At 44.3% G+C, this 21,935-nt stretch overlaps 2 protein-coding genes across 2 annotated transcripts; one reads left to right on the forward strand and one right to left on the reverse strand.

The window, feature by feature from the left end:
- Nucleotides 1-295: 295 nt before the first annotated feature.
- On the forward strand, nt 296-2,243 carry LOC137915974 (regulator of G-protein signaling 17-like). The gene is made up of 4 exons (XM_068759097.1): nt 296-426; nt 1,540-1,614; nt 1,691-1,922; nt 2,055-2,243. The coding sequence occupies exons 1-4, from the start codon at nt 320-322 to the stop codon at nt 2,241-2,243; spliced, it is 603 nt and encodes a 200-aa protein (XP_068615198.1). The 5' UTR covers nt 296-319.
- A 7,928-nt stretch (nt 2,244-10,171) lies between these two features.
- LOC137915977 (pecanex-like protein 2) lies at nt 10,172-21,887 on the reverse strand (the record flags this gene model as incomplete). The annotated part of the gene is made up of 27 exons (XM_068759100.1): nt 10,172-10,345; nt 10,814-10,990; nt 11,212-11,286; nt 11,374-11,540; nt 11,892-12,067; nt 13,524-13,640; nt 13,730-13,887; nt 14,172-14,402; nt 14,657-14,801; nt 15,420-15,523; nt 15,663-15,896; nt 16,688-16,941; nt 17,019-17,234; nt 17,436-17,494; nt 17,920-18,049; nt 18,143-18,251; nt 18,394-18,571; nt 18,663-18,804; nt 18,903-19,053; nt 19,134-19,226; nt 19,557-19,665; nt 19,963-20,072; nt 20,342-20,433; nt 20,940-21,050; nt 21,201-21,372; nt 21,560-21,592; nt 21,734-21,887. Coding segments are annotated over 27 exons (3,871 nt in total), but the record flags the coding sequence as incomplete, so codon positions are not given.
- Nucleotides 21,888-21,935: the final 48 nt, after the last annotated feature.

A 21,935-nucleotide genomic window follows, 5' to 3' on the forward strand; every position in this document is an offset into this window, starting at 1 on the left:
CCGAACCGAGACGGTCGCCGCTGCAGGAGCGCCAGTCAGGGTGCGACAATGATGGAAAGGACTGTGGAGCCTCTGCTCTTTTGCCATCTTGTAAATATCTACAGTATTTGTTGGCGGCAGCAGCATAGAAAGCTTTGAATGTAATGGATTCTTGTATGTAATGTCTGGCCTTGGATTAAATAGTAAACTATGGCAACGACTGCATTCACTGGAAAGTTTATGTTCATTTAGCTCTATTTAAATTAAATTACTCTTTTCTTTTTTTTTTTTTTATCTCCATGTGTCCGTTGTGAAGCCCTGAAGTGTGAGTGGAGTGGAGATGAGAAAAAGGCAGGCGGCACATATCGAGGCCCCCCCCCAGGCCCCCGGACAGCCCCGACCCAACACCTGCTGCCTCTGCTGGTGCGGCTGCTGCAAGTGTCTTTGGTAAGAAACTGTACTTTTTAAAATAAATGCTCAGTAGTACGCAGAGACAGATATCACCCGGGGGGGGGGGGGTCAGGTCAGGTGGACTGTGGCTAAAGCCGCCGATGTATGATAGTTCTTTTTATTTCTAACAATCAGCCTGCAGAGGTCTGATCTAGACCAGCTCTAAACGATTATCACCAAACTCCAGCTGCCGTTCCAACCAGCTGGAGGAAGTTATGGGGGGAAATCACATGTTTCATGGCCTCGCAGCTATTTCCGAGGAGCAGAACCTCTTTACTGTACACGTAAAAGACAAAACAATAAATCAGGGCCGTTCATTTATCGGTACGCGATGCGCTAACCTGCGCAGCCAGCACCGCATAGGTCAGAAAACACGACTTTCGACTTAGTGAGGCACCAAAACCAATCATGGCTGCGTCGACGCTCTGTGTGTGTGTGGGGGGGGGGGGGGGGGGGGCTCAGTGAATGGATCATTGTGTTCAGGCAGTGAATGGTGAATGCGCCGCTTCTCTCGCCGCTCCATCTGAAGTGGCGGCAGCTTGTGGACTTGGCCTGCGCTGAGTGGCCTGTGTGTGTCTTTCATTCAGATCTCCAGAATGAGCTGCCTCCAGTCTGCGTGTTTGTTTATTTTAGTGTCCGGGGCGGGGCGGGGCTGGGGGGGGGGGGGGGGTTGTCTTTTCAGCACAGGTTACACGGTATAGGTGGGGTTTTATGAACCCAGACCGGCTGCTTTCGTTCTCCTTTGACAGAGACGACTTGAAGCAAAGATCCACAGTGGAATATTAGTACACTGCTCAGAGCGGGTGACATCGCAGACACACCCAGCTTGACTGGGTTTCACTAAACAGAGAATTGACATTCTGTGAAATACTAGTGAAGTTAGGCGCTGCTGTGGGACGGCGGGGACTGTGGAAATGTTAATTAACCCAAGCGGGTTCCTTGATAACAGGGACTGGTGCTTTTAGACTGATGCGTCTGGGAAACGACAAACAAACTCGGCTCTGCTCACCCTCCACTTAATCTGGTTGTAGTCAAACTATATTCATTTTAAGTACCAGAAATGTCACGTTTTTGACACTAATTGTTTATTCTTCCTCCTCTCCAATCAAGGACTGAAGACAGGCTGGAGAGGAGTGAACGACAGGCCTGCACCAAGATGGACAGTATTGAAGACGCAGATGAACAGTACGCTCATTTGTGTCGTTTATGTCTCATCCTCAGTCATGTGTATATCTTCCCTTTTTTTCTTTTTTTCTTTTAGACCCCCCAGTCTGGAAGATGTTCTGTCGTGGTCACGGAGCTTTGAGTTTATGCTGCGCTCACTGGAGGGCCGGGAGGTCTTCAGAGACTTCTTGCGCTCAGAGTACAGTGAGGACAACCTCCTCTTCTGGTTGGCCTGTGAAGATCTGAAAACGGAGACTAGTTGTGCAGTGGTGGATGAGAAAGCCAGGATCATATACGAAGACTATGTGTCCATATTATCGCCCAAAGAGGTACCCAGAATTCCTTTTTTTACTTGGAGTCTGTGGGCGGAATCCGCTGGTGAATTAGCAGCCGGAGTTCTGCCACGCAGAGTTCTACGAGCCCGCTGTGGTTTATAACTCCCGTTTGATTCCCTTACCCAGGTGAGTCTGGACTCTCGGGTGAGAGAAGGAATAAACCAGACTATAGCCGAGCCCAGCAGCCTGATGTACGAGGAGGCGCAGTTCCAGATCTACACCCTGATGCACCGCGACTCCTTCCCCCGTTTCCTCAACTCCTCTGTTTACAGAGACCTCCTGGCCAACAGGAGGCGCGCCTGCCTCGACACCTAGTCCCTCCGCCCGCCGTCGTCGCCATCGTACGCCAACAAGACTACGACTTAAGCTTCAAATACTTCTATGGTGCCAGAAGTCGGGTTTGGTAAATCCATTTTGATAGAAAAAGACTAAATGACATCCAAGATAGCTGGTTGGTTTGTTTTTTTTCTTATTTATATTTCTTAAGAAATTTATATCCAGTTCACCACTGGAGCCAGGTCGGCCTTTGCTGGTTGGTTATTGGTCGATTGAAGACCAATCAATGCTGGCCAGCAATAGCAATTAGTGCTCTTGGTTACAGCTGACTGGTCGGCCGTTGGCAGCCGGCCTCATGGCCAGCTGTTGGGTAACTATGGTCAAGGACTTCTCAGGCAGTGGAGACAGAAACCGAGAGAGACAGAAAAGGATGAGCAAATAGTTCATGTACTGTAATATTTAGACCTCTACCTTAACTTTAATTTCTGCTGATGTTACTCATGTTCTCATCTGTTTCGCCATTCCACAGATGTGTTTAATGATGTTTCCTTTGTAGTTTCTTTGCTGCGCAAACACAACGCCAAGCTGGTCGCCCTTCTAACTAGTTGGAGAACGGGCTCTGCACGGAAACTCGTTTCTCTACAGTAGCCGGGCGTCGGCTGGAGACTGCGACCGCTCTGAACATTGAGATGCATCAAGGCAGGGAAACTGTCTCTCTATCGTATTGTCCATGTTCAGAGAAGGGAAAATGTGCTGACTGCGGTTTTTATATTCTGGCTTCTGCAGCAAAGGCAGAAGCAGCTACCCATCCATCCACCTGTCCGTCTGTCTCTCCGTCCCGTTCAAGCGCGTTCCTTCTTATGGTTTCTCTAAGTGGGACAAGTAAGGGCTAGAATTGTGGTTGGGCAGCTACATGTATTATTATTATTATTATTAACTTTAACAGTCTCTCCACTGAGAAAATCACAATGCCTTTACATGTAAGAAAAGGCAGCACAAGTGCTGTTTTTTTGGAAAGCAGCCAGTTTGTCCAACAATCCCCTCATCCCATCTTTTTCACAGCCTGACAAGTACATGTGCCCAGTGTGTGTGTGTGTGTGTGTGTGTGCGTGTGTGTGTGCGCGCGCGCGCGCGTGTGGGTGAGAGAGAGAGAGAGAGAGTGCAAAAATATTCACTCAAAAGAATCATCTGCATTTTTGTGCAGAAATGGAGAGTAAGCCTGCTCGTGTTGGACAATGAATTGAGGGTAGAGCGGGCATCAACATCATTGAGTTATGTCGCTCCTTTTTCTGTGTGGCTGTAGCTTAGATACTATCATTTACCGTGTAAGACAGTTCCTGGTGCAGATCCAGACCGGGGTGCCAAATTCAACGTGAAGAGATGACGGTCGCGCCTCGTCCACCAGGCTGTCGTTTCGGTGCATGTCTGTCTTCTGCAGCAGATGAGGTGTTTGGTCGTCCTTCAGTCTGTTTCCACCCGTTCAAAAGGTTGCATTAAAAGAAATAATATTTTGTTTACAGTGAAAAGGGTTGGTTGGATAATGCTAAAAAGCTAATGTGATGGGCTAGCAAGGAACTTCGTATTCCTTCATGCCACAAGCTAGCGTCACCTCTGTCACAGCATGCTATAAGGCGAGTGGCTTGCATGCGTGTGCTAGCGTGATGCTAATCTGCCAGCCCTGACACAGCAGTTGGTTTTTCAAATCTGACTTTTGACAGCATGCGCTGATGACGGCTACGTGTGTACATGTTTAGCACTTTTACACACTTCACCGGGGGGGGGGGGGGATCTAAGGTGTCTTGACGAATGTCCCACTAACATTTTTAGCATATAGACGGACATTGTTTTGACAATGTCCAACATTAGAACGTGAGCTTTGTTCTTGGCCCCTGGACGTGCAGTTTTGCCACCTCCAATTTTGAACCAGAATTGTGCCAAGTTGGATTCAGATTAGAAGTATTCAGAATGTCTTGTAGAGTCGTCATTGATTATCGATCCCACTATGCTGGGTTCTTATTTTTATTTTCCTGAAGGTTATGTCCTGAATTACCAGACATGACACTTTTGGAGATGTTTCAATTCATTTTTTCTTTATTTTTTTTACAGATTTATTTTCACTTGGGACAGTAAAAGCTAGCTGAGGCTACCGGTTCAAACCCATTAACTCATCGATAGTTTTGAGTATGTTTTCTTTGTTGAAAATGTTCTATATTAAACCTTTTGGCAATACAGTGCTCTTCTATAAGGACCTAATTGTTATTGACTGCTTTAATGAAGAGCTGCGCACGCATGCAGTCAGTTGATCAGAAGCCGAGGAAGACAGGCCGATTATCCCAATCTGATACTGAATGATTAATTATTTCACGCTCGCTGAAATGGAGCCGTTTCAATTTCCATTCTAGATGCTGTATTTGGATAACTGTTTGTTTGTTTTTGCCTGCCCTTCACAAAGCTCTCTTGCAGACAAAATCCATTTTCTGCACAGTACTATTGTCCCCTGGTTACTGAGTCTGTACAGTAATTAACACGAATGTTTCACCAAGAACCAGAAGTCGTGGTGCATTGAAACAAAGTTTACATGTATTAATAGTGAGACGTGTTTTACCATATTAAATACTTGTAACAGTGGGGCACTAGCTGTCCACAGCATGAGCAGAGATGCCAGCAGGTTTTTGAGGCTTGCACGAAACTCTGTCGGCACAGGGTTAAGAGGACAGATCCAGAAACCCAGGTAACAGCGTTTTACAGGGAGGACAGAAATTGCAGAAAGTTTCCCGCTTGCTTTCTTTCCTCTCAATTTATAGTGATTTTCACACAGAGTGGTGGGGGGGGGGGGAGTACACGTTTGTTTAATTACTGCACTTCAATTGTGGGTTTTACAAGTGACGATGATGTGAAGTGATGCCGTGCCATCGCTGGGTTTAGATTTTTGTCTTCACATTTCCATAGGTACCAAGAGAGTTTGCCGTAGACGATGGCTGTGGATTTGTTGTCTGAAAACAAGGTTGAGGGCTGAAGCATCTGGAGGAGAGGAGATTTGCAAAAGCTCTGGCCTTACTGATGCGTTTTGTTATTTTTATTCTTTATATGCGTGCATATGTAATATCAACAACAAACGTCGCCGTAGGCTTTTCACTACCTCTCATTTTGGTTAATTTATTTCACATCTTAGTTGTCAATGTTTAAGGGGTTTTGTTTTGTGTTTTTAGCTGTACTTGAAGCCCTAACACTGTAAACGAAAATGTGCACAGAAATATGACTATGTGTATGACCGGAGGAGGCGTTAAAGAGAGCTCTGCTTAGTCAACGTTATTTTTTTTGTTTGTGTGCGTTTGTTTCTAATTGTGTTCAGATGAACTAGATTTTGCATCTCTGTAAAGAATTCAGGAATCCACTGTCTAAGGGCTAATCCCATATTTGCCTATGCAAATCTGTTACTGTGGGTGAGCTGGGAAAGGGCGAGCTACCGCACCTTTCATCTACTTTGGATGGACTATGGTTTACATTGCCCCTTGCTGATATTCTTCAATCTTATTCAGCAAAAATGTACACTTATTTTTGTTTCCATGGAATATATAGATATAATATATATATATACACACACATAGAAAAGAAAATAGCATATGCCTTCATGATGATAAAGAAACATTGCTGAAAACAAATAAATGTTATTTGACTTTACGTGGCTGTGTGCTGGAGTCTTGCTGAGGTGATACAGATGACTGGAATTGACGACCACTAATCGCGCGAGAACACCAGTAGCTCAGTTTGTGCAGTATTTCCTAACTGAGGGGATTAAAACTTTATTTATGGTGCAACCACTTTACGATGTTTCACTACACTTATTGTTTTCCAGTCCCAGCCTGTGAGTTAAAGGAGGTATTTGGACCGCACAGGGCTCCGTCTGTCATCTTTCATTTTATTGTTCAATCATTTTTATTTTATTTTTTTGCAACAAGACAATGTATCTTCAGTCAAACAAGGATCCGCATGTGACAATTAAGGGATAAGGGCAAATGAGAGAACATGTAAGAGTAGCACAAGTAGCGAAGAAATTTAGCTTCACAGCAAGACGTTTGTAAAAGTAGCTGCAGAAATCGAGCGCTCAGACCGTCCCAAGTGAAGCAGCACTGATCAAATCTGAGAGTAGATACTGAATTTATCAAACTCACATTTTACTCGCATTCAAACTCACCGTCTCACTTTGATGGGCTGACTTGTAGACCTGGAAACAAACTCAATCACTTCTCCAAGCAGGAATTAAAAGGTACACTTTCCATGGAATAGTCAACGTGGTGATTCTGTTTCTGTGATACTTGCGAGTGGGCTTTGCACAGCTATTGTGAATTTGTAAGCACATTAGTGCAGGGGCATGTAACCGGCATACAGTAGCAACTTCACTTTCTTGTCTCCGACTTCTTGTCAAACATCGAGTCAAGTTATGGCCGTGTAGCGACGCAGAACGCATCGGACGAGGGCGGGTTCTTAAAACACGCTACCCTAATGCAGGTCGTAACGCCAGCCAGTAATGAGTTAACAGCATAAGACCATTCTTGCTCAAGTTTTGTTTTTGTACAAAGGAATGAGAAGAGGAGGGTTGATTTTTCGGACAGTTCCTCTTCGTGCATCGTGGTGAAAGAGACGAGGTTATTGACGGATGATGTTTTCAAATCTGCTTTGTGTTCTCCCTCAAGTTTATTCGGTGCCTCAAGATCACTTTGTCGTTCTCGGGCTCTCACTCCCTCCATAACATTGTTAATAGCTGTTTTAAAAAAATAAAAAAACTCCCACTGATGTTCCTTCTACATGGACACGGTCACTTTATCATCTCTTCTGAACCACTTTCAGAAGTTTTTGTGCTACTTGAGGAAACGGCCTGTGCTCGTGCAGGCGCTGGTCAAATGTTGGCTTTCAACAATTTTAGGCAATCACTTTTCTCTTTATTGATTTCGATGCCTAAGCCTCTTGGTTTTTGTCATGCCTTTTGTAGACAGAACACAGGCATGGGAAGATGAGCCACAGGTGAAAATAATGCATTTTACTGTCACGTTAGGTGACAAAGAAAATGTCATGTTTCTTTTTCTATTGAGCATGCTTTTTGCTAAGTAAACTAAATAATTCAGTTATTTGCTATACACAATACTGTATGAGTATGTATTCGAGTACTGCAGTATGCAGACAATTAAAAATGTTAGAAACTCTTTTGAGAGGTTCATTTTTTTTCTCCTAGTACACGTTTCACTAATATCGACAGATATTATTTCTTACTTGTTTTGGGTGTCTTATTAATTGCCAGAATGACTAAATGAGCCTGTCTGTGTTATTAAATACAGACTCTAGTTGGTTATTTCTACGTGCATGAATTCAGAGCAATTTTACCAGATCACTAGTTGTGCAATGATCCTTTATATTCCAGATTTGTCATTTGGGCTCGAACTTTTCAATATTGTTTCCTGGTTGCTCGACAGCTTGTGATGTGAGATCATTCCTGTTTTTTTAAGGACACAGAAACAGGTCAAATTTGAGCTCTTTTTGCTCATGGGTAAGCAGGGCTGAGGGGCCTTACCTTGCCGCTAAACAAATGTAACGAGAAAAGACCTCCAATATATAGCTGAGCTTCAAACACTGAGCTGATGAGTTCAATCAATTGTGCAACTTCCTCCAATATCTTGGCGCACTCCTGCCTGCCCAAGGATCAGATTGCGATTCCCGATGACTTTGATTATTGTGCAGGTGGATATTTAATCGTTTATCCGTGGGCGCTTTTCTCAAGTGTCCTGAGATGTAGGAATCCTTGATGCGTAGCGCTGAAAAGACTATTAGTCTTGACGAAACACTGTCCACCGTAGAACAGCACAGCAACTCCTCATCTAGCCTCATTTTATGGGGATGTGAATCTCCAATTACAGGCAAAACCGGAACAAATGTAACATTATATAATACATACTGCCAGAAATGATATTAATGTTGGGGTTTCTTTGCATGAGGGCACAGTAACTAGTTTTCACCAAGAAGAAAATTAAGCAAAAGCAATATAATTATAAAATGTTTGGTTAACAAGTTGACAGTGCAACGTGGTTGGGAGTTGTTAAATAATATAACATTTTAGGAAAATGATTTATACACATTCTTGCTCAGTTTTAGAATTACAGTGAAAACACTCGAATCTGTTTTTTTTTCCAAAGGCAATTAATAGAAACAGAAAATAGCGTAAAGCTGATCGGATGTTGACTCGGGCGTTGGCTTCAGCTAATTCTCAGCAAATGACTTAACGGATTTCACAAATGTCAAGTGTCCTTTTTGAAAGAATAATGACAAATTGTTTTTGTTATAGAAAGAAGTAAACGCAATGCTGAATGAATTAGCTTGACACAGTGACCAATGCTAATGGCTAAGAACAGGGCTTATTTATAAGATGGCAGGTGCCAAAATGAGCGGTCCTACCCTCTGTTTCAATATAATGGAAGGGGTTAAAAGATTGATTGCAATTTAAAGTCACCTGTTCTGTTGAACCTTTTGTTTGCTGTCTTTTTATATTGCTGTCATTGGTTTGTGCCATTTCTCTGAATTGTCCATAAAGGATTTTATGAACATGTAACCAACAGACCTGAAGACCTTGTAAGGCGGGCACTGAACATTTCTGTCTCACTGATGTGGATCACACATTATCAGATCAGATCCAACTGAAATTGTAAATTGTGTTTAAAGAAAAAAAAGAAATTGTTCACCTTTTCTACTGTGATGGAAAATCTACTTGAGTCATTTTTTTATTTTTTAAAGCTCAAAGCCTTTGATCTATCAGCATCGGATTCCGTTGTATGTTTTGATCTACAGTTCCGTCTCTGTCCTTGTTTACACGATGGCATCGTGCATTGAGCTAACACTCCAATCTGTGTTTATTGCCCTTGAATATCTGTAATTTAAATAGTGCTGCTAGAGAACGAAATCTAAATGTAACAACTTACAATAAATTCTTAATAGATTCTTGCCAGGTGTGACTGTTTTTATTTTTCTCATCCCGCAGATACACGGTGTAAATGCACTTGCAATCCAAGAGATAATGTTCTGTTTTTTTTAGAAACCAGAACATACAGTGAAATAAGCATAATTTCCCTCCTGTCTACAGCAAGTAAAAGAAATTCACTTATCTAGTGAAATACCTCTATTTATCTTTAATTTGTGCAAGCATCTTAAATAATGTATGGGCTGCCAGTGATTGTGGCGTTTCTCTGATTCTCTGAATGTCAGCATCATGCTGCCCTCTTTGTGACATTTTGGATTCCGTTAGCGTTGTGATCAGACGCGTGACAAAGGGCGTCAATATGCCGTGTTGAGAATAATATTAAAATAAGAAAGCTTAAACCAGAAATTGTGAAATATGAGATGACCAAGGCAATTTTCACCATTCTCCCAATTTTGAGCAGTAAAAAAGAAAGCAATTCAATATGCATGAGGTTTGTTTTTATTTATTCATTTGCTGCTTGCTGCTTTCTTCCAACCTGGAGCTCAAAGTAAAAGCTTCTGTCAAATAACATTTTTGGGGAAATATCAATATTTTATTTGTTTGCTTTAAAAGGTAGTCAATTTTAAACTTATTGAGTCTAAAAATACTAAAAACTCAAATTCAATTTAATGAACGCCATCCCGAACCCAAAACTGTGTAGAAATGTAAGTAACAACAGAACCAACATACAGCATGAACCTGAACTACCACATCTGAACCAAACCTTTGAGCCACAGGAGCAGAAAGAGACAAGCTCATCTAAAAAGGTCTTTATTTCATCAACTGTGTTTTCATACGTATTTACAGTCAGACAACTGAGTGAGACCACAAGAGAACAGAAGAGGAGGCAGGTTTGTGTATAGCTTGTCGTACAGTCGCATCTGTGTAAATGCATACGTATGGGCACTTTCGCGTCTGTGTGTGTGTGTGTGTGTGTGTGTGTGTGTGTCATGTTTTTCTTCTCTCAGACAGTCTTCTGATCCGTTGCCTCTGGGGCTTCTGAGAAAGATTCCAAATCCTCCTGGGTCTCGTCCAATCCTTGGCTGCAGCCGAGGTCGCTGGGCTCCACGGCCTCTTTTACGGCGATGGCGCCGTTGGAATATGTGAGGTCTACGCTCTCGTATGGCTCTGACGTCCACTGTGAGAGAGGACGAGAGAGGAGGAGACACATCGGAGGAATATTAGCCGGCTTAAATCCTACTCAGTAAAAAAAGAAAACGGTGAGGAGGATTTTTATTTTCCCATGGTGTCATGTCTAAAACTGCCAGGCCTTCTACATCTGAATGGCCTCCAGACAGAGCAGCACAGAAGCTACAGCAATGACTAAATCTTAAAGTTGATAGTTTTAAAAGGTGATTTATAGATCCTTGTATCAGTACCAGAGCTGCAGATGCAATCTATTAGCTCTTGTGAACCCTTACCCATTAAAATTAAATTCTTATAGGGTCATTTTTATTCATCATAAACATAAACTTTATGCTGTTCTGTATATCTTGTTGTCCTGTTTGAAAGCTAATTTGCAGGTAAGAGGAGGCTCTGTCCTTTTGTACACTGTGCATTAAAAGCCAGGATCTTTGCATCGCGCACCTGTCGACGTATCCCTTACCTGCGTAGCCCTGCTGCTGGACCTGTGTGAGGGTCCCATGGCAATGTTGACGCTGGACGACGACTGTGTGTCCGTGGTGTTCCCCCCTTCTGCAGCAGAGAGCCCAGAGATAACCAGGCCACTGGAGAAACTACGCTTCCCAAACAGCAGGCTTAGAGTGGATGAAGAGGAGGAGACCTGGGCAGGAGGCACCACAAAAGAAGAATATGTAGTTCTAGCTTATAATGCTGCTCATTTAAGCAGAAACTTGTGTCTAAATAATAATTTATTGTCAAAAGTTTTTTTTTTTTTCTTTTTAAAGGGCATCCTTTAAAAAAAGCCCAAGCAGTGTTTCCATTTGGTGTGGCTGTCTGTACATTGTGTTCTGTGACCATAGGTCACACACTGTGGCGTGTCACCTGGCTGGAGCGCTGCTGATGCTGCGCCGCCTGGAGCTGCGAGCTGATCCCAGCAGCTCCTGAGAGACGAGGGACCTGAAGGCAGACGACAATCTTTAAACAAGACAGTTTAAAGATGAGAGAAATAAATGTAAAAAAAAGCTGCAAAGTTTGTGTGTTTACCTGGGAAAATATGGAGGCAATGGACGTGTTGAAAGACAGCTGACTGTTGGACAGGCGCTGGACAAGCCCATTGGTAGAGCCAGAGTCCAGAATGGGTCCTGATTGGCTGCTGACGGGCGGGCGCTGACTCTGAGGCTGAACTGATCGGCTGCGGTACTCTCTCCTGGCTGGGGAAGCACGCACAGTAAAAAATAGATTCCAATTCAATTACACCACGGAAGATAAATCTTCTTTCTTAAGGCCGATGAAGACGGTAAGATTAAAAAGACAATTACATTTTATTTGTTTGCATTACCAGTATTGTTCTAAAAAAAAAGCTAAAACTGTACAGATTAAAAAGAAATCTGATTATAATCTACTTTAAATATCAAACGTAAAAGCTAATAACACATATATGATTGACTTTTTATCATTTCCGTATCTTTCCCGGTTATTGGATGTGATATTCAGCATTTTTTGGATTATTGGAAGATTTCTTTGGATCTGATTGCCTGTAAGTGGCGTTGTGTGTACTGGACCTGTGTTGTGGTGTCTGTGGCTGTGTGTCCTGGCTCTGCGCTGGTAGAGGCTCAGGCTGTTGGACGTGACGGAGGACGGCCGGTTGTGGCTCAGTGAGGACGAACCGCCGGCGCCGCAGTCTACGTCATCCATGTTCACGCCACTGTTACAGCTGGTCAAGTTGTCCTTGCGTACCCTGAAGAAGACACACTGACGCGTTCATTCAAGCCCTCATCAGGGCAAGAGACAATAATTCAAGCCTGTGGCTATGAGAGCAGCTTACACACACACACACACACACATGATACACACCAATCTAGTCTTACTACTAAATTAATAAAGCTGAAGTTTGGTTACCTAGTGAGATTTATTTTTAAAAACACCTTAAAAATCGAGTCTATTCTGGAGCTTAAGAGAAACCCACACAGTCAGAAAGACGCAGGCAAACACACACTGACATGCAAAGACACGGGCAAACACACACTGACACCCAAAGACACAGGAAAACACACACAGACAAGCAAAGACACGGGCAAACACACACAGACAAGCAAAGACACGGGCAAACACACACAGACAAGCAAAGACACGGGCAAACACACACTGACACCCAAAGACACGGGCAAACACACACTGACATGCAAAGACACGGGCAAACACACACTGACACCCAAAGACACGGGCAAACACACACTGACACGCAAAGACACGGGCAAACACACACAGACAAGCAAAGACGTGGGCAAACACACACAGACAAGCAAAGACACGGGCAAACACACACTGACACGCAAAGACACGGGCAAACACACACTGACACGCAAAGACACGGGCAAACACACACTGACACCCACACATGAGCTGGCCTGCAAAGGTTAATACAGAGCATGCTGGATGAGCTAAACTGAGGACAGCGTGTAACGGAGAGGCTGAACGACAAAATGAAAGAACAGAGGGAGAGACAGGAAGCGAGTGGAGGATGTAGAGCCAGAGGAAGTGCGGCACGACCATGTCTCGTGTGTGCTCTCCACTTCCTCTGTGTTTAAGAGTGCAGGAAGTTGGCAGGGGAAGTCTCTCCAGAGCACGTCTACCACTGAGTGATCAATCCACGGAGAATCATCCAGACTGATTCCCATCAATACATTTAGACATCCCATCATATCAACCTTTTACCTCTAATAAACCATCGAAAAGCCAATGCTGCATTTGGGCAGTTTAGGAATAAACAAACGGATTTACTTATATGAAGTCTCGACACGTGCCATTTTGTCTACGGTGAGTATCTGCATCAGGGCAGTAACCCTGAGCTTACATTGATTACGCCCCTCGGAACTTTTTCTGTAAGTGTGCGCTCTAAACATATCCAAACAAATTAAACGTATCCATCAGAGGTCGATGGTTGTTCCAGGAACTGAAACCTGCAAGCTTCCTTTCACAGTCACGTTGTTTTACAGCCTGGAATCTACACAAAAAAATTAGGAGAGCCTCTTTTTCCTCTCTGGGGAGAATATCGTTAGAAGGTCATCCCGACAGTTTGTTGCGCTGGAGGGAATTGGAAAAGACGGCAAAGGCCAGAGACGCTGATTGAGGTGTCAAAAAAACAAAACACGTTTTTCTATAATTTCTATAAAGATAATTTATTGTCAACTGACCGTAACCATTTAGAGCAGAGCCAGGAACGAATGATATCCAGGCTTAGAGCCCCTCCTCCGATGCTGCGGAGGGTGCGGTGTGTTCCTGCGTATGACGTCGTTAGAGGTGACACGTACCTGAGAAGCAAGGACGTAAAGATTTATATTTAAAGTTCATTCGTGTTCTGCTCTGTGCGACAGCGAACGCCCTGCAGTGAGCGACATACATGGGGTAGCCCAGCGGCTGATCGCAGGATGAGTTCACCATGTTCCTCAGTGCTTGCTTTGAGTTCTGGATGCTGCCACGTTCCGGGTTCCGGTTCCTTAAGAACACCAACTCTTGCTGCTGGCCTGCCCACAGCCCTCGAACACACTCCTTGTTTATCTGCAGAGAGACCAAAGGAGACGTTATTATCACAGATTATTAAATCATTTATGCCGGGAGGAGGCCTCGGGGACGAACTAGGACAGGCTGGAGAGACTATTACCCCCCCCCCCCTGGAAGAGGACAGGGAAGTTTGGAAATCCCTGCTGAGACTGTTTCCTTCCGCGAGCCGGCCCCGGTGGAAGATGGAAGGAAAAAATGTGCAAACACACAAACAATAAATACACGTTTGATGCCCAGAAATACAAACGGAGAAGTGACTGAGGTGGTTGTCTGCCTCTGACCTTGATGACCTTGAAGCTGAGGTGCCGTTTGTACAGCATGATGATCTTGTACTCGTCCGTGCCATCATCAATCATGTGCCTCAGCGTGAGCAGTGTGTCGCGGCTGGATAGCACCGCCTTACGCCAGGCGGGGTCACTCTCGTGGCAGATCACCAGGCTGCTGCGGTAGTTTGTGATGGCTTCGTACAAGACAGACGCCTCCTCCGTCTCCTCCAGACACGTGAAATGATCCTGAGAGGGCAGGCGAGATTTCATTTCACAAAGTCGCCTTACATACTGTACACAGTCGATTCAAAAGCACAAAATATAACAACACACGGTCTGCTAAAATTGTACAAAAAAGAAAGAAAAAAATAGAATTGGAGAAATGTGCCTTTAAATCTTCACAGAGTTGTAGGTTTAAAACAAAATCTGAATGCTTCTGCACAAGAGAGGAAACAACGACACATATATGAGGACAGATTAGGAGAGTTTATATGCTTTACCTGGTGCAGTCTGAGGCTCATCCTGACTGCAGGGGCCACCACCCTCTGCAGGAGGTCCAGGTCTGCAAAAACCCATTCATCTTTGGTGGCAATGCGAAAGTCGCCTTTAAACAGGGTGTTGAAGCCGTACAGAAATGATTCCAGGCTTAGCGGCAGATGGGCAGGGGATAGATGGATGACAAGGTGGAGGAAGAAAAAAAGAAATGATGCACTGTTAGAATATAAAGCACAAAAACTCAAAGCAAAGACAGCGTCTGAAATCTGCCCGAAAGGACAAAGATTTGGCTACTGACGCCCCCTGCTGGTTTAGACAGAGAATGTTTTCCAGTACATTTACAAACACTCAAAGTGTACAATTAACTGTAATGTCTTTAATTTATAGGAAGCAAATGAAACAATTCTGAATGCAGGAAAAACAGACTTGTGATAAAAAGTTAGGATTGATTCCCTTTTATTGCATCATTAGATGAAAATGTGTTACACAATCGGATTGATATTGATACTTCAAAGGGAAAATTGGAGAAATGAAAAACATAACTTACACACAGTAAAAAAAAAGAAGATCTTTGTAGACCACTTAGAAAACATAATAAATGGATTTAAAAGCATCCAGACAGCACTCAGCGAGCACGAAACCCCCATCAAGGCTGCTCAGCGGCCCCATTATATCAACAACAGCCCAATGACAGCGGCACTCAGAACGTAATTCAGCCAAACTCATCTATCTGCTTCAGTCGCTCTTTGGTTTTTGAACATTTAGTACCTGTTGGACATGTTGTGCGACGCTGTGCCGAGAGATCGCCTACCCAGGACTGAGAGAGCGTAACACAGGGTGACCAGAGGAGAGTCTTCGTCACTTTCCACTGGCTGCACGCAAAAAACAAGCACCAAGGCAGGGCATGAGAAAATCAATGATCAGTTCGTTATTTAAGCGTAAAGCATTGATGTACGTATGTAACGCTAAACAGTGTGTTTGGGACCACATCAAACACAGAAGATGTTTTACCGTCTCCATCTTTCCAGCACAGTGCTGGATCCACTCCAGGTAGACGTTGCAGAAGCTGGCCCGCGTCACGCCCTGCAGGCAGTGCACGTAGTCTTCATCGATCTTCACGCTGAAGACCTGAGGGTCGCGCTCGATGTGGTGCCACTTGGTGTAGGACTGCAGCGTCTCCTGGATGGTGGCGTCCTCGAGCCAGGCCGACAGTTTGGGGGAGTGGACCAGGTAGTAGATGATGCTCTGGGAGGAGAAGGGGGAGGGGGGGGGGAGGGGGGGGGGGGGGGGGAGGAAACAGAATTAGTGGGCAAATCAAGAGAAAGCAAAGAAAGGAATGACAGTGCTCTAGCTATTAGCACACATGTGGCTTCACTGCTGGCAAGCTGCCATTTGTAATGATAATTAATTCATGAAAGACTTCATCTGCAGTTCAAACTATTTAACCTTCGGAATGCGAGCTCTTTAGAGCCATTTAAAATGTTAAGATTTTTTTTTTATAGATTTCAGGTATTTTTCTTTAAACCATTTTGTTTAAAATTTGCAGTTGTTTAGCTCCTGCCTGAGAAATGCATCTTGTAATCAATGCTAAAAGCAGAATATCAAGGTTTGTTTTCTCCAGGCTACAAAACGTGAATTTTTTCCACCTCTTTATGAGCTAATTGTAAATTCAGTTTTTTTTAAAGTAAGCTAAACAAAGTGGGGTATTTTTATCACAACAAAACCTGATCTTGAGTCATTTCAACCAAATTCATATTTGAATATATTAACATTTATTTGTTAATAACAAGCCATGTAAAAACATTATAATAATTCACATTGGCAAAGAGTGACTGCCCATGGCCACGTAATTTTTATTTATATTAGCTTATTCTTAGTTTTTGTTGACATATTGTTCAAAAATACACTCCCAATTAAAAAACCCCAAAGTGACGCAGAATCTTCATCAAAATGAGTCACAGGAATATAATATTAATACATCCAATAGTGAAAACTTGTACAGCTACTTGTTTAAACACACAGAACATGAAGCGCACCTTCAGATAGTAGGTGATAAGCAGCTTCCTCAGATCGTACACCTGCAGCATCGTGGCGGCGTTGTTCTCGCTGATGCTGTAGCCCTCCAGCAGGTACTTGGTGGCCATCACCTCCCAGGCCAGCCAGCGCAGGTTGAAGGCCGCATTGCACGACAGCGTGTGGGGCAGGTGACCCGGCTCGCAGCAACAGCACGCATCGTCTTCCTCCACGCCCTCTGTGATGGCCTCCACCTCTCGCTGCTGGCAGTATGTGCCTGAGAGGTGGAGGAGGTCGGTCAGACATCAAAGCAGCTCGTGGTGCATTCAAAGAACGGGCGGGTCAAAGCTGTACCTCTGAACTCCAGACCCCTCAGCTGGAAAGTGACCAACCCATTGCCGATTTCGATCAGGTGGACCAGAGCATTGAGGTAGTCAGAAGCCAGAATGAAACAGTCTCCGGCGCTGTAGTTGCCCCATCGGCCCAGCATGAGGTCGCCACAGAGTGAATGCTGGAGCGAGCGAGTCAGGTACTCATAAAAGATGGAGTTTAGGTTGCTGTCATCACACCCTGTGTGGGAGGGATAGCAGGAAATCAATGGATGTGGATCAATGGATGTAGAGATCAAGACTCCTTCCCAAATCGATTAGAACCACAAGAAGTTCATTTCTATATTTTGTGCTAAGTGTAGCATATCCAATGTACCGTTCATTCGTCTGCAATGATGATGTATGAAAGCAATGATGCAGGGTTGTGCAGCAAATCACTCACCTGTCTCTTTGTCGACTTGGGACACGAGTCTGCTGTTGGAGTTGTCAATGCGCTTTGTGCTGCAGAAGAGAGGAGGCGGTCCGAAACCACATGTTGAGACGACGTCACCATTTATAGTGTGATTGCGTGTTTGTCATATAAAACAGAGTTGGAGTGCTAACGTTGGGTAGCAAAAGGCTTGTTGCAGTAATACCAATAAATTAGAAGGACCAGAGTCCTTTTAAAAATAGATCAAGAATACATGAATTTATGGTTGTCTTTTTTTTTTTTCTTTTTTTTTTACTAACTCAACCATTTCCTAAAACATCTGGACACTATACTATTTTATAAAACTCAAACTGAACAAACTGCACTCGTTTAGGACTAATTTGAGACATAGATTAACATAAATGTGATGCTGTAGTGAGTTTTGTTTTTCCCCGACTGCAAGGAGGTTTTATTATAAAGATGAACAATATCAATCGTATTAACAACGCTGCCTTACTTATAGTTCCGCTCCCAAAACTTGATGGGCCGCGGGTAGGAGGAAATGAAGACGGCGCTGCCCAGAAAGGGAGCCAGCGGCGTGTAGAAGACAGTGGTGAGAAGAGTCTGGAGCAGCAGCATCGCTGAGTCTGAACACAAGTCAGTCAAAGAAATAGCAGCACAGAGAGCGATGCCCTGTGAAGCAGACGCGGACCGGCACGCAAGGCTTGGAGGAAGGATACGAGGCACGGCAAACGGCTGAGCAAAGGCATGAAAGGCGCTGCCCCAGGCGATCTGCCAGGGAGCGATGTAAACCAGGATGAAATGGAGCTTCAGCAGCAGCTCGCGCATCTGAAGCATCACAGTGAGCGACAGCACAATAATGTTGCAGCAGCCCCCCACAATAAACCTGTACATCCTCTGCATATATGAGTGGCACACATACAAAACGCAAGGAGGAAGAGGGAACACTACTAGTCTCCAGTTATCTGACCTTGTGGAACACAATGGACATGATGAAGAAGTCCAGCAGGAAGCTCTCGGAGGCGCGGGGGCAGTCGAAGTGGAAAAAGACGAGTGTGAAGAGCAGAGTGAGGAACTGGAAGCTGGGGTCACAGAAGGACGAACGCAGGAGCTTCAGCCCGGCGACGGTCGTCAGGAGAACATCGCAGCTGGGGGTGCAAAGGAGCGTTTTAGACGGACGACGAAAGGGTACGGCTCACCAAACACACACACACACACATATTAACGGGCACCACTCACTGGATCCCCAGCTTTTTGCGATGACTGAGGGCGAAGGCGTCATTAGTGAGCGCGCTCAGAACGATGGCAGGGTACACCACGTACTTCTCGAAGCACAGCAGGCCCACGTAAAGTCGCTCGAACCACATCAACGCAGCGTCCTCTGGAACACCAGAACGACAAACGCTCGGTAGAAAGACAGAGGAACGCCCGACTGGCATCTGAGAGTGAAATGACTGACGAAGCTGCAGGTTTGCTGACCTTGTGGCTCAAACTGATGGTACTCCTTGGTCTTGAGGACTGGGTGGGAGATCCACAACCAAGGGTGATGCTTCCTCAGCTGTGGGATCAGGTAGTGCGTTACGAACCCCACCGTCCCCGCCAGAGCATACAGCACGATGGTCACAAAGGGCTGGGAGACATCCCTGGAGTTAGCGCTCCGGCACAATGTGATCAGAAGTCAGCGTGAAAGGAAGGAAGGGAGGAGCTCACCTTGAGAGACAGGAACACGGTGCTCGCAGTGATGGCGAAGGTCAGGATGTACGCGACAGAGCACACCACGAGATCGGACAGCAGGATCTCCTTCTGTGGAGCAGAGCAGGGAGGGAGGATTCTACCGGCTGATCATTCTCAGAGTGAGACGATTTAAGATTCACGACTACCGTTAAGATGATAAAAGTAGTGGAGGCTTCGTCGTCTCTGATGGATAATCCCGTGTACTCACGCTTAATTCCACCGCTGTGCTACACGGAGTGTAAAGTGTGTTATCTGATAGTAATCATTGAGAGACGCGATTCAAAAATAAAAAATAAAAAAGCTTTTCGATTAATCTCCAAAAACATCACTCATCTTTTATCATCATAATCCAAATGAACTGTTACATGAGATTATTTCTGTGCAGTCCTCTTTAGTCACCATAGAGTCCTGCAACTTCTCCGGCAGCGGGTCCTTACTCGCCGTGTCTTCCTCCTCCTCTTCCTCACTCTCCACCGCGGTGGGCATGATCTTTGACTTGATCAGAGACCTGCCAATAAAAATGTCACGCATGTAAGATGAGAGGGTCTTGTAAAGTTAAAGAACACAAAGCAATGTATTTGAGTGTGTGTGTGTGTGTGTGTGTGTGTGTTTATTTTTACTCTTTGTTTGCAATAATCATTAAAAATGAAAAACAGAGGACGCTATATGCATCTAAGAATGCTTCTCTTTCTTCCATGCATTTATGTAATACTGTATTCATGTTAAAGATTATTCAAAGTGTTATGTGCATGCAAACAAAAATATGCTCACACACACACGCACACACACACACACAGGGGCTCACATTAGCACACAGGGGTCGCTGCTCTGTCGGCTGAGGTGGTAGGAGAAGACCACCAGCAGGCCACAGAAACCAGAGAACAGAGCTGGGGTGTGCTGCTCATCCCACGGCTCCTGCACACACACACACACACACACACACACACACAAAACGGTGTGAATCAGCTCCACATGAACCAACCAGAATGCGATCTCGGACCGCTTCAAAGATGACTATAGCAATAGTTACTTAAGTTACTTATAAGGAAATAGTTACTTTGCTCTACTGAAGGAACTTTGTGGCGCTGCTCAGCTGCGTGATATTTCTATCTAAACTCCCCGTGTTTCACAACGTAGAGGGAAAAGAGAACAGACTTCCTACCTGATCTGTTTTCGTTTTTTACCTTGAGCGCTCCGAAGCAGAAGCCGTAGAGCAGAGACAAAGCCAACAGGCTGCGCAGGACGCTGTAGATCGCAGAGATGAGACTCGTAGCAGCTGATGCACAAATTAGAGAGAAGCTGGGTGAGCGTCAAACATTGAGAAACCCAGAAAGAGACATTGTGGGTTCAGTTTTATGATTTTTAAATCGCTCACTTATTTTGACAATCACACCTCCTGCAACAGTTAGGACGTTTCCAGACATTCCACGTGAGAGATTTCTGCGTCTCTTTTTTTCTCTGTACTTAGTTGCAGAAATTCCCATCGCTCCTTAATTCAGAATCCAATTATGATTGGTCACCGTCATTAAAATCTGATCAAGCCACGCCCTAATGTCTCAAAAAAGAAGGTTAGCTGATTTTCAGAATCCTAAATTCCTGAATCAAATTGAAGTTTTGTAGCCAATATTAAATTTGTAATATTTAATGTTTTCGGAATCTAAACCAGAACCATTATATCCACAGAATCCTGCAGAAATAAAGTAATATTTAAATGAACATCCACATGGGATCTGAATTTTGTGAGCACAAGCATTGCTGAGTTCAAAATGCTATTTCACTAACCTGTTCCTCCAAAAAGGTGTATGTCAATCTGCTCCAGCAGGTAGATGGTGAAGGTGTTGATCTGAGGGAAAAGGCCAACCAGGAATGTGATTGGGAAGCAGTAGGTAAAACCTGTTCAATGTATTAAACAAAAGGACATTTCTCAGCATCCCTCAAGGACAAATTCACGTTTTAAAACATGAGAAAATATTCAATAGCAGCTCCAGGGCTACCAGAAAACAAAACATAATTTGACAACTTCATGTGAACAGCTATACCCACCCACTAGCAGGTCTCGTGTGACGTGCAGCACGTCGTGGCAGACGATGGTGATGCCGTACAGGGTGGAGACTGGTAGGTCCTTCCTCCTCAGCAGTTGCTCTAGCAGCCAAATCAGAGCACAGACGATGCAGAAGTAGGCAGCTCGGCTGTAGGCCACCAGCTGGTTGTGACCCTGGAGATACACACATGAGCACACGATGGTCACGATGCTCAATAAACCAGCGCAGGCTCAGAAATGTAAAGTCAATATGTTGCTAACAGGACAGGATCTTATATGATCTTATAAGATGTTTTTTCTGGAGTTTATTTTGTCTTTGATTTGCAACATTTCTGCACGAACAAAGAAACGTTAAACTCACATGTGTTGGCGAGGCAGCATCTGGTTGAACGCTCTTTAAAACAAAACCACAGGAGCCAATGACTAATCCTCGTTTGTCAGTAAATATCACAACAATCATTTCCTTAGATATCACAGGATATTCAGGCTGGATGCAGAAGTTAGTCAAGATATCCTTCAGAAGAGATTTCCGTACCTTCATTAATGAATATTGGCAGCTGGCAATTACTAGGCAGAACTGGAAGACCCAGAAGTCTTTGAAGCAGCCGTGGTTAAGAAGCACAAAACCCAGAAATGAAACCAGGAAGGCCATGAAGACTGCAAGTAGGTTCTCCAGAACATCCTGGTTCCTATAGATACAAGCAGTATAAACCGTTTATAGTGGCTTACAGTTCACC

This window comes from Brachionichthys hirsutus, unplaced genomic scaffold (genome assembly GCF_040956055.1).
Source record: "Brachionichthys hirsutus isolate HB-005 unplaced genomic scaffold, CSIRO-AGI_Bhir_v1 contig_809, whole genome shotgun sequence".
In the NCBI taxonomy this organism is placed as follows: Eukaryota; Metazoa; Chordata; class Actinopteri; order Lophiiformes; family Brachionichthyidae; genus Brachionichthys; species Brachionichthys hirsutus.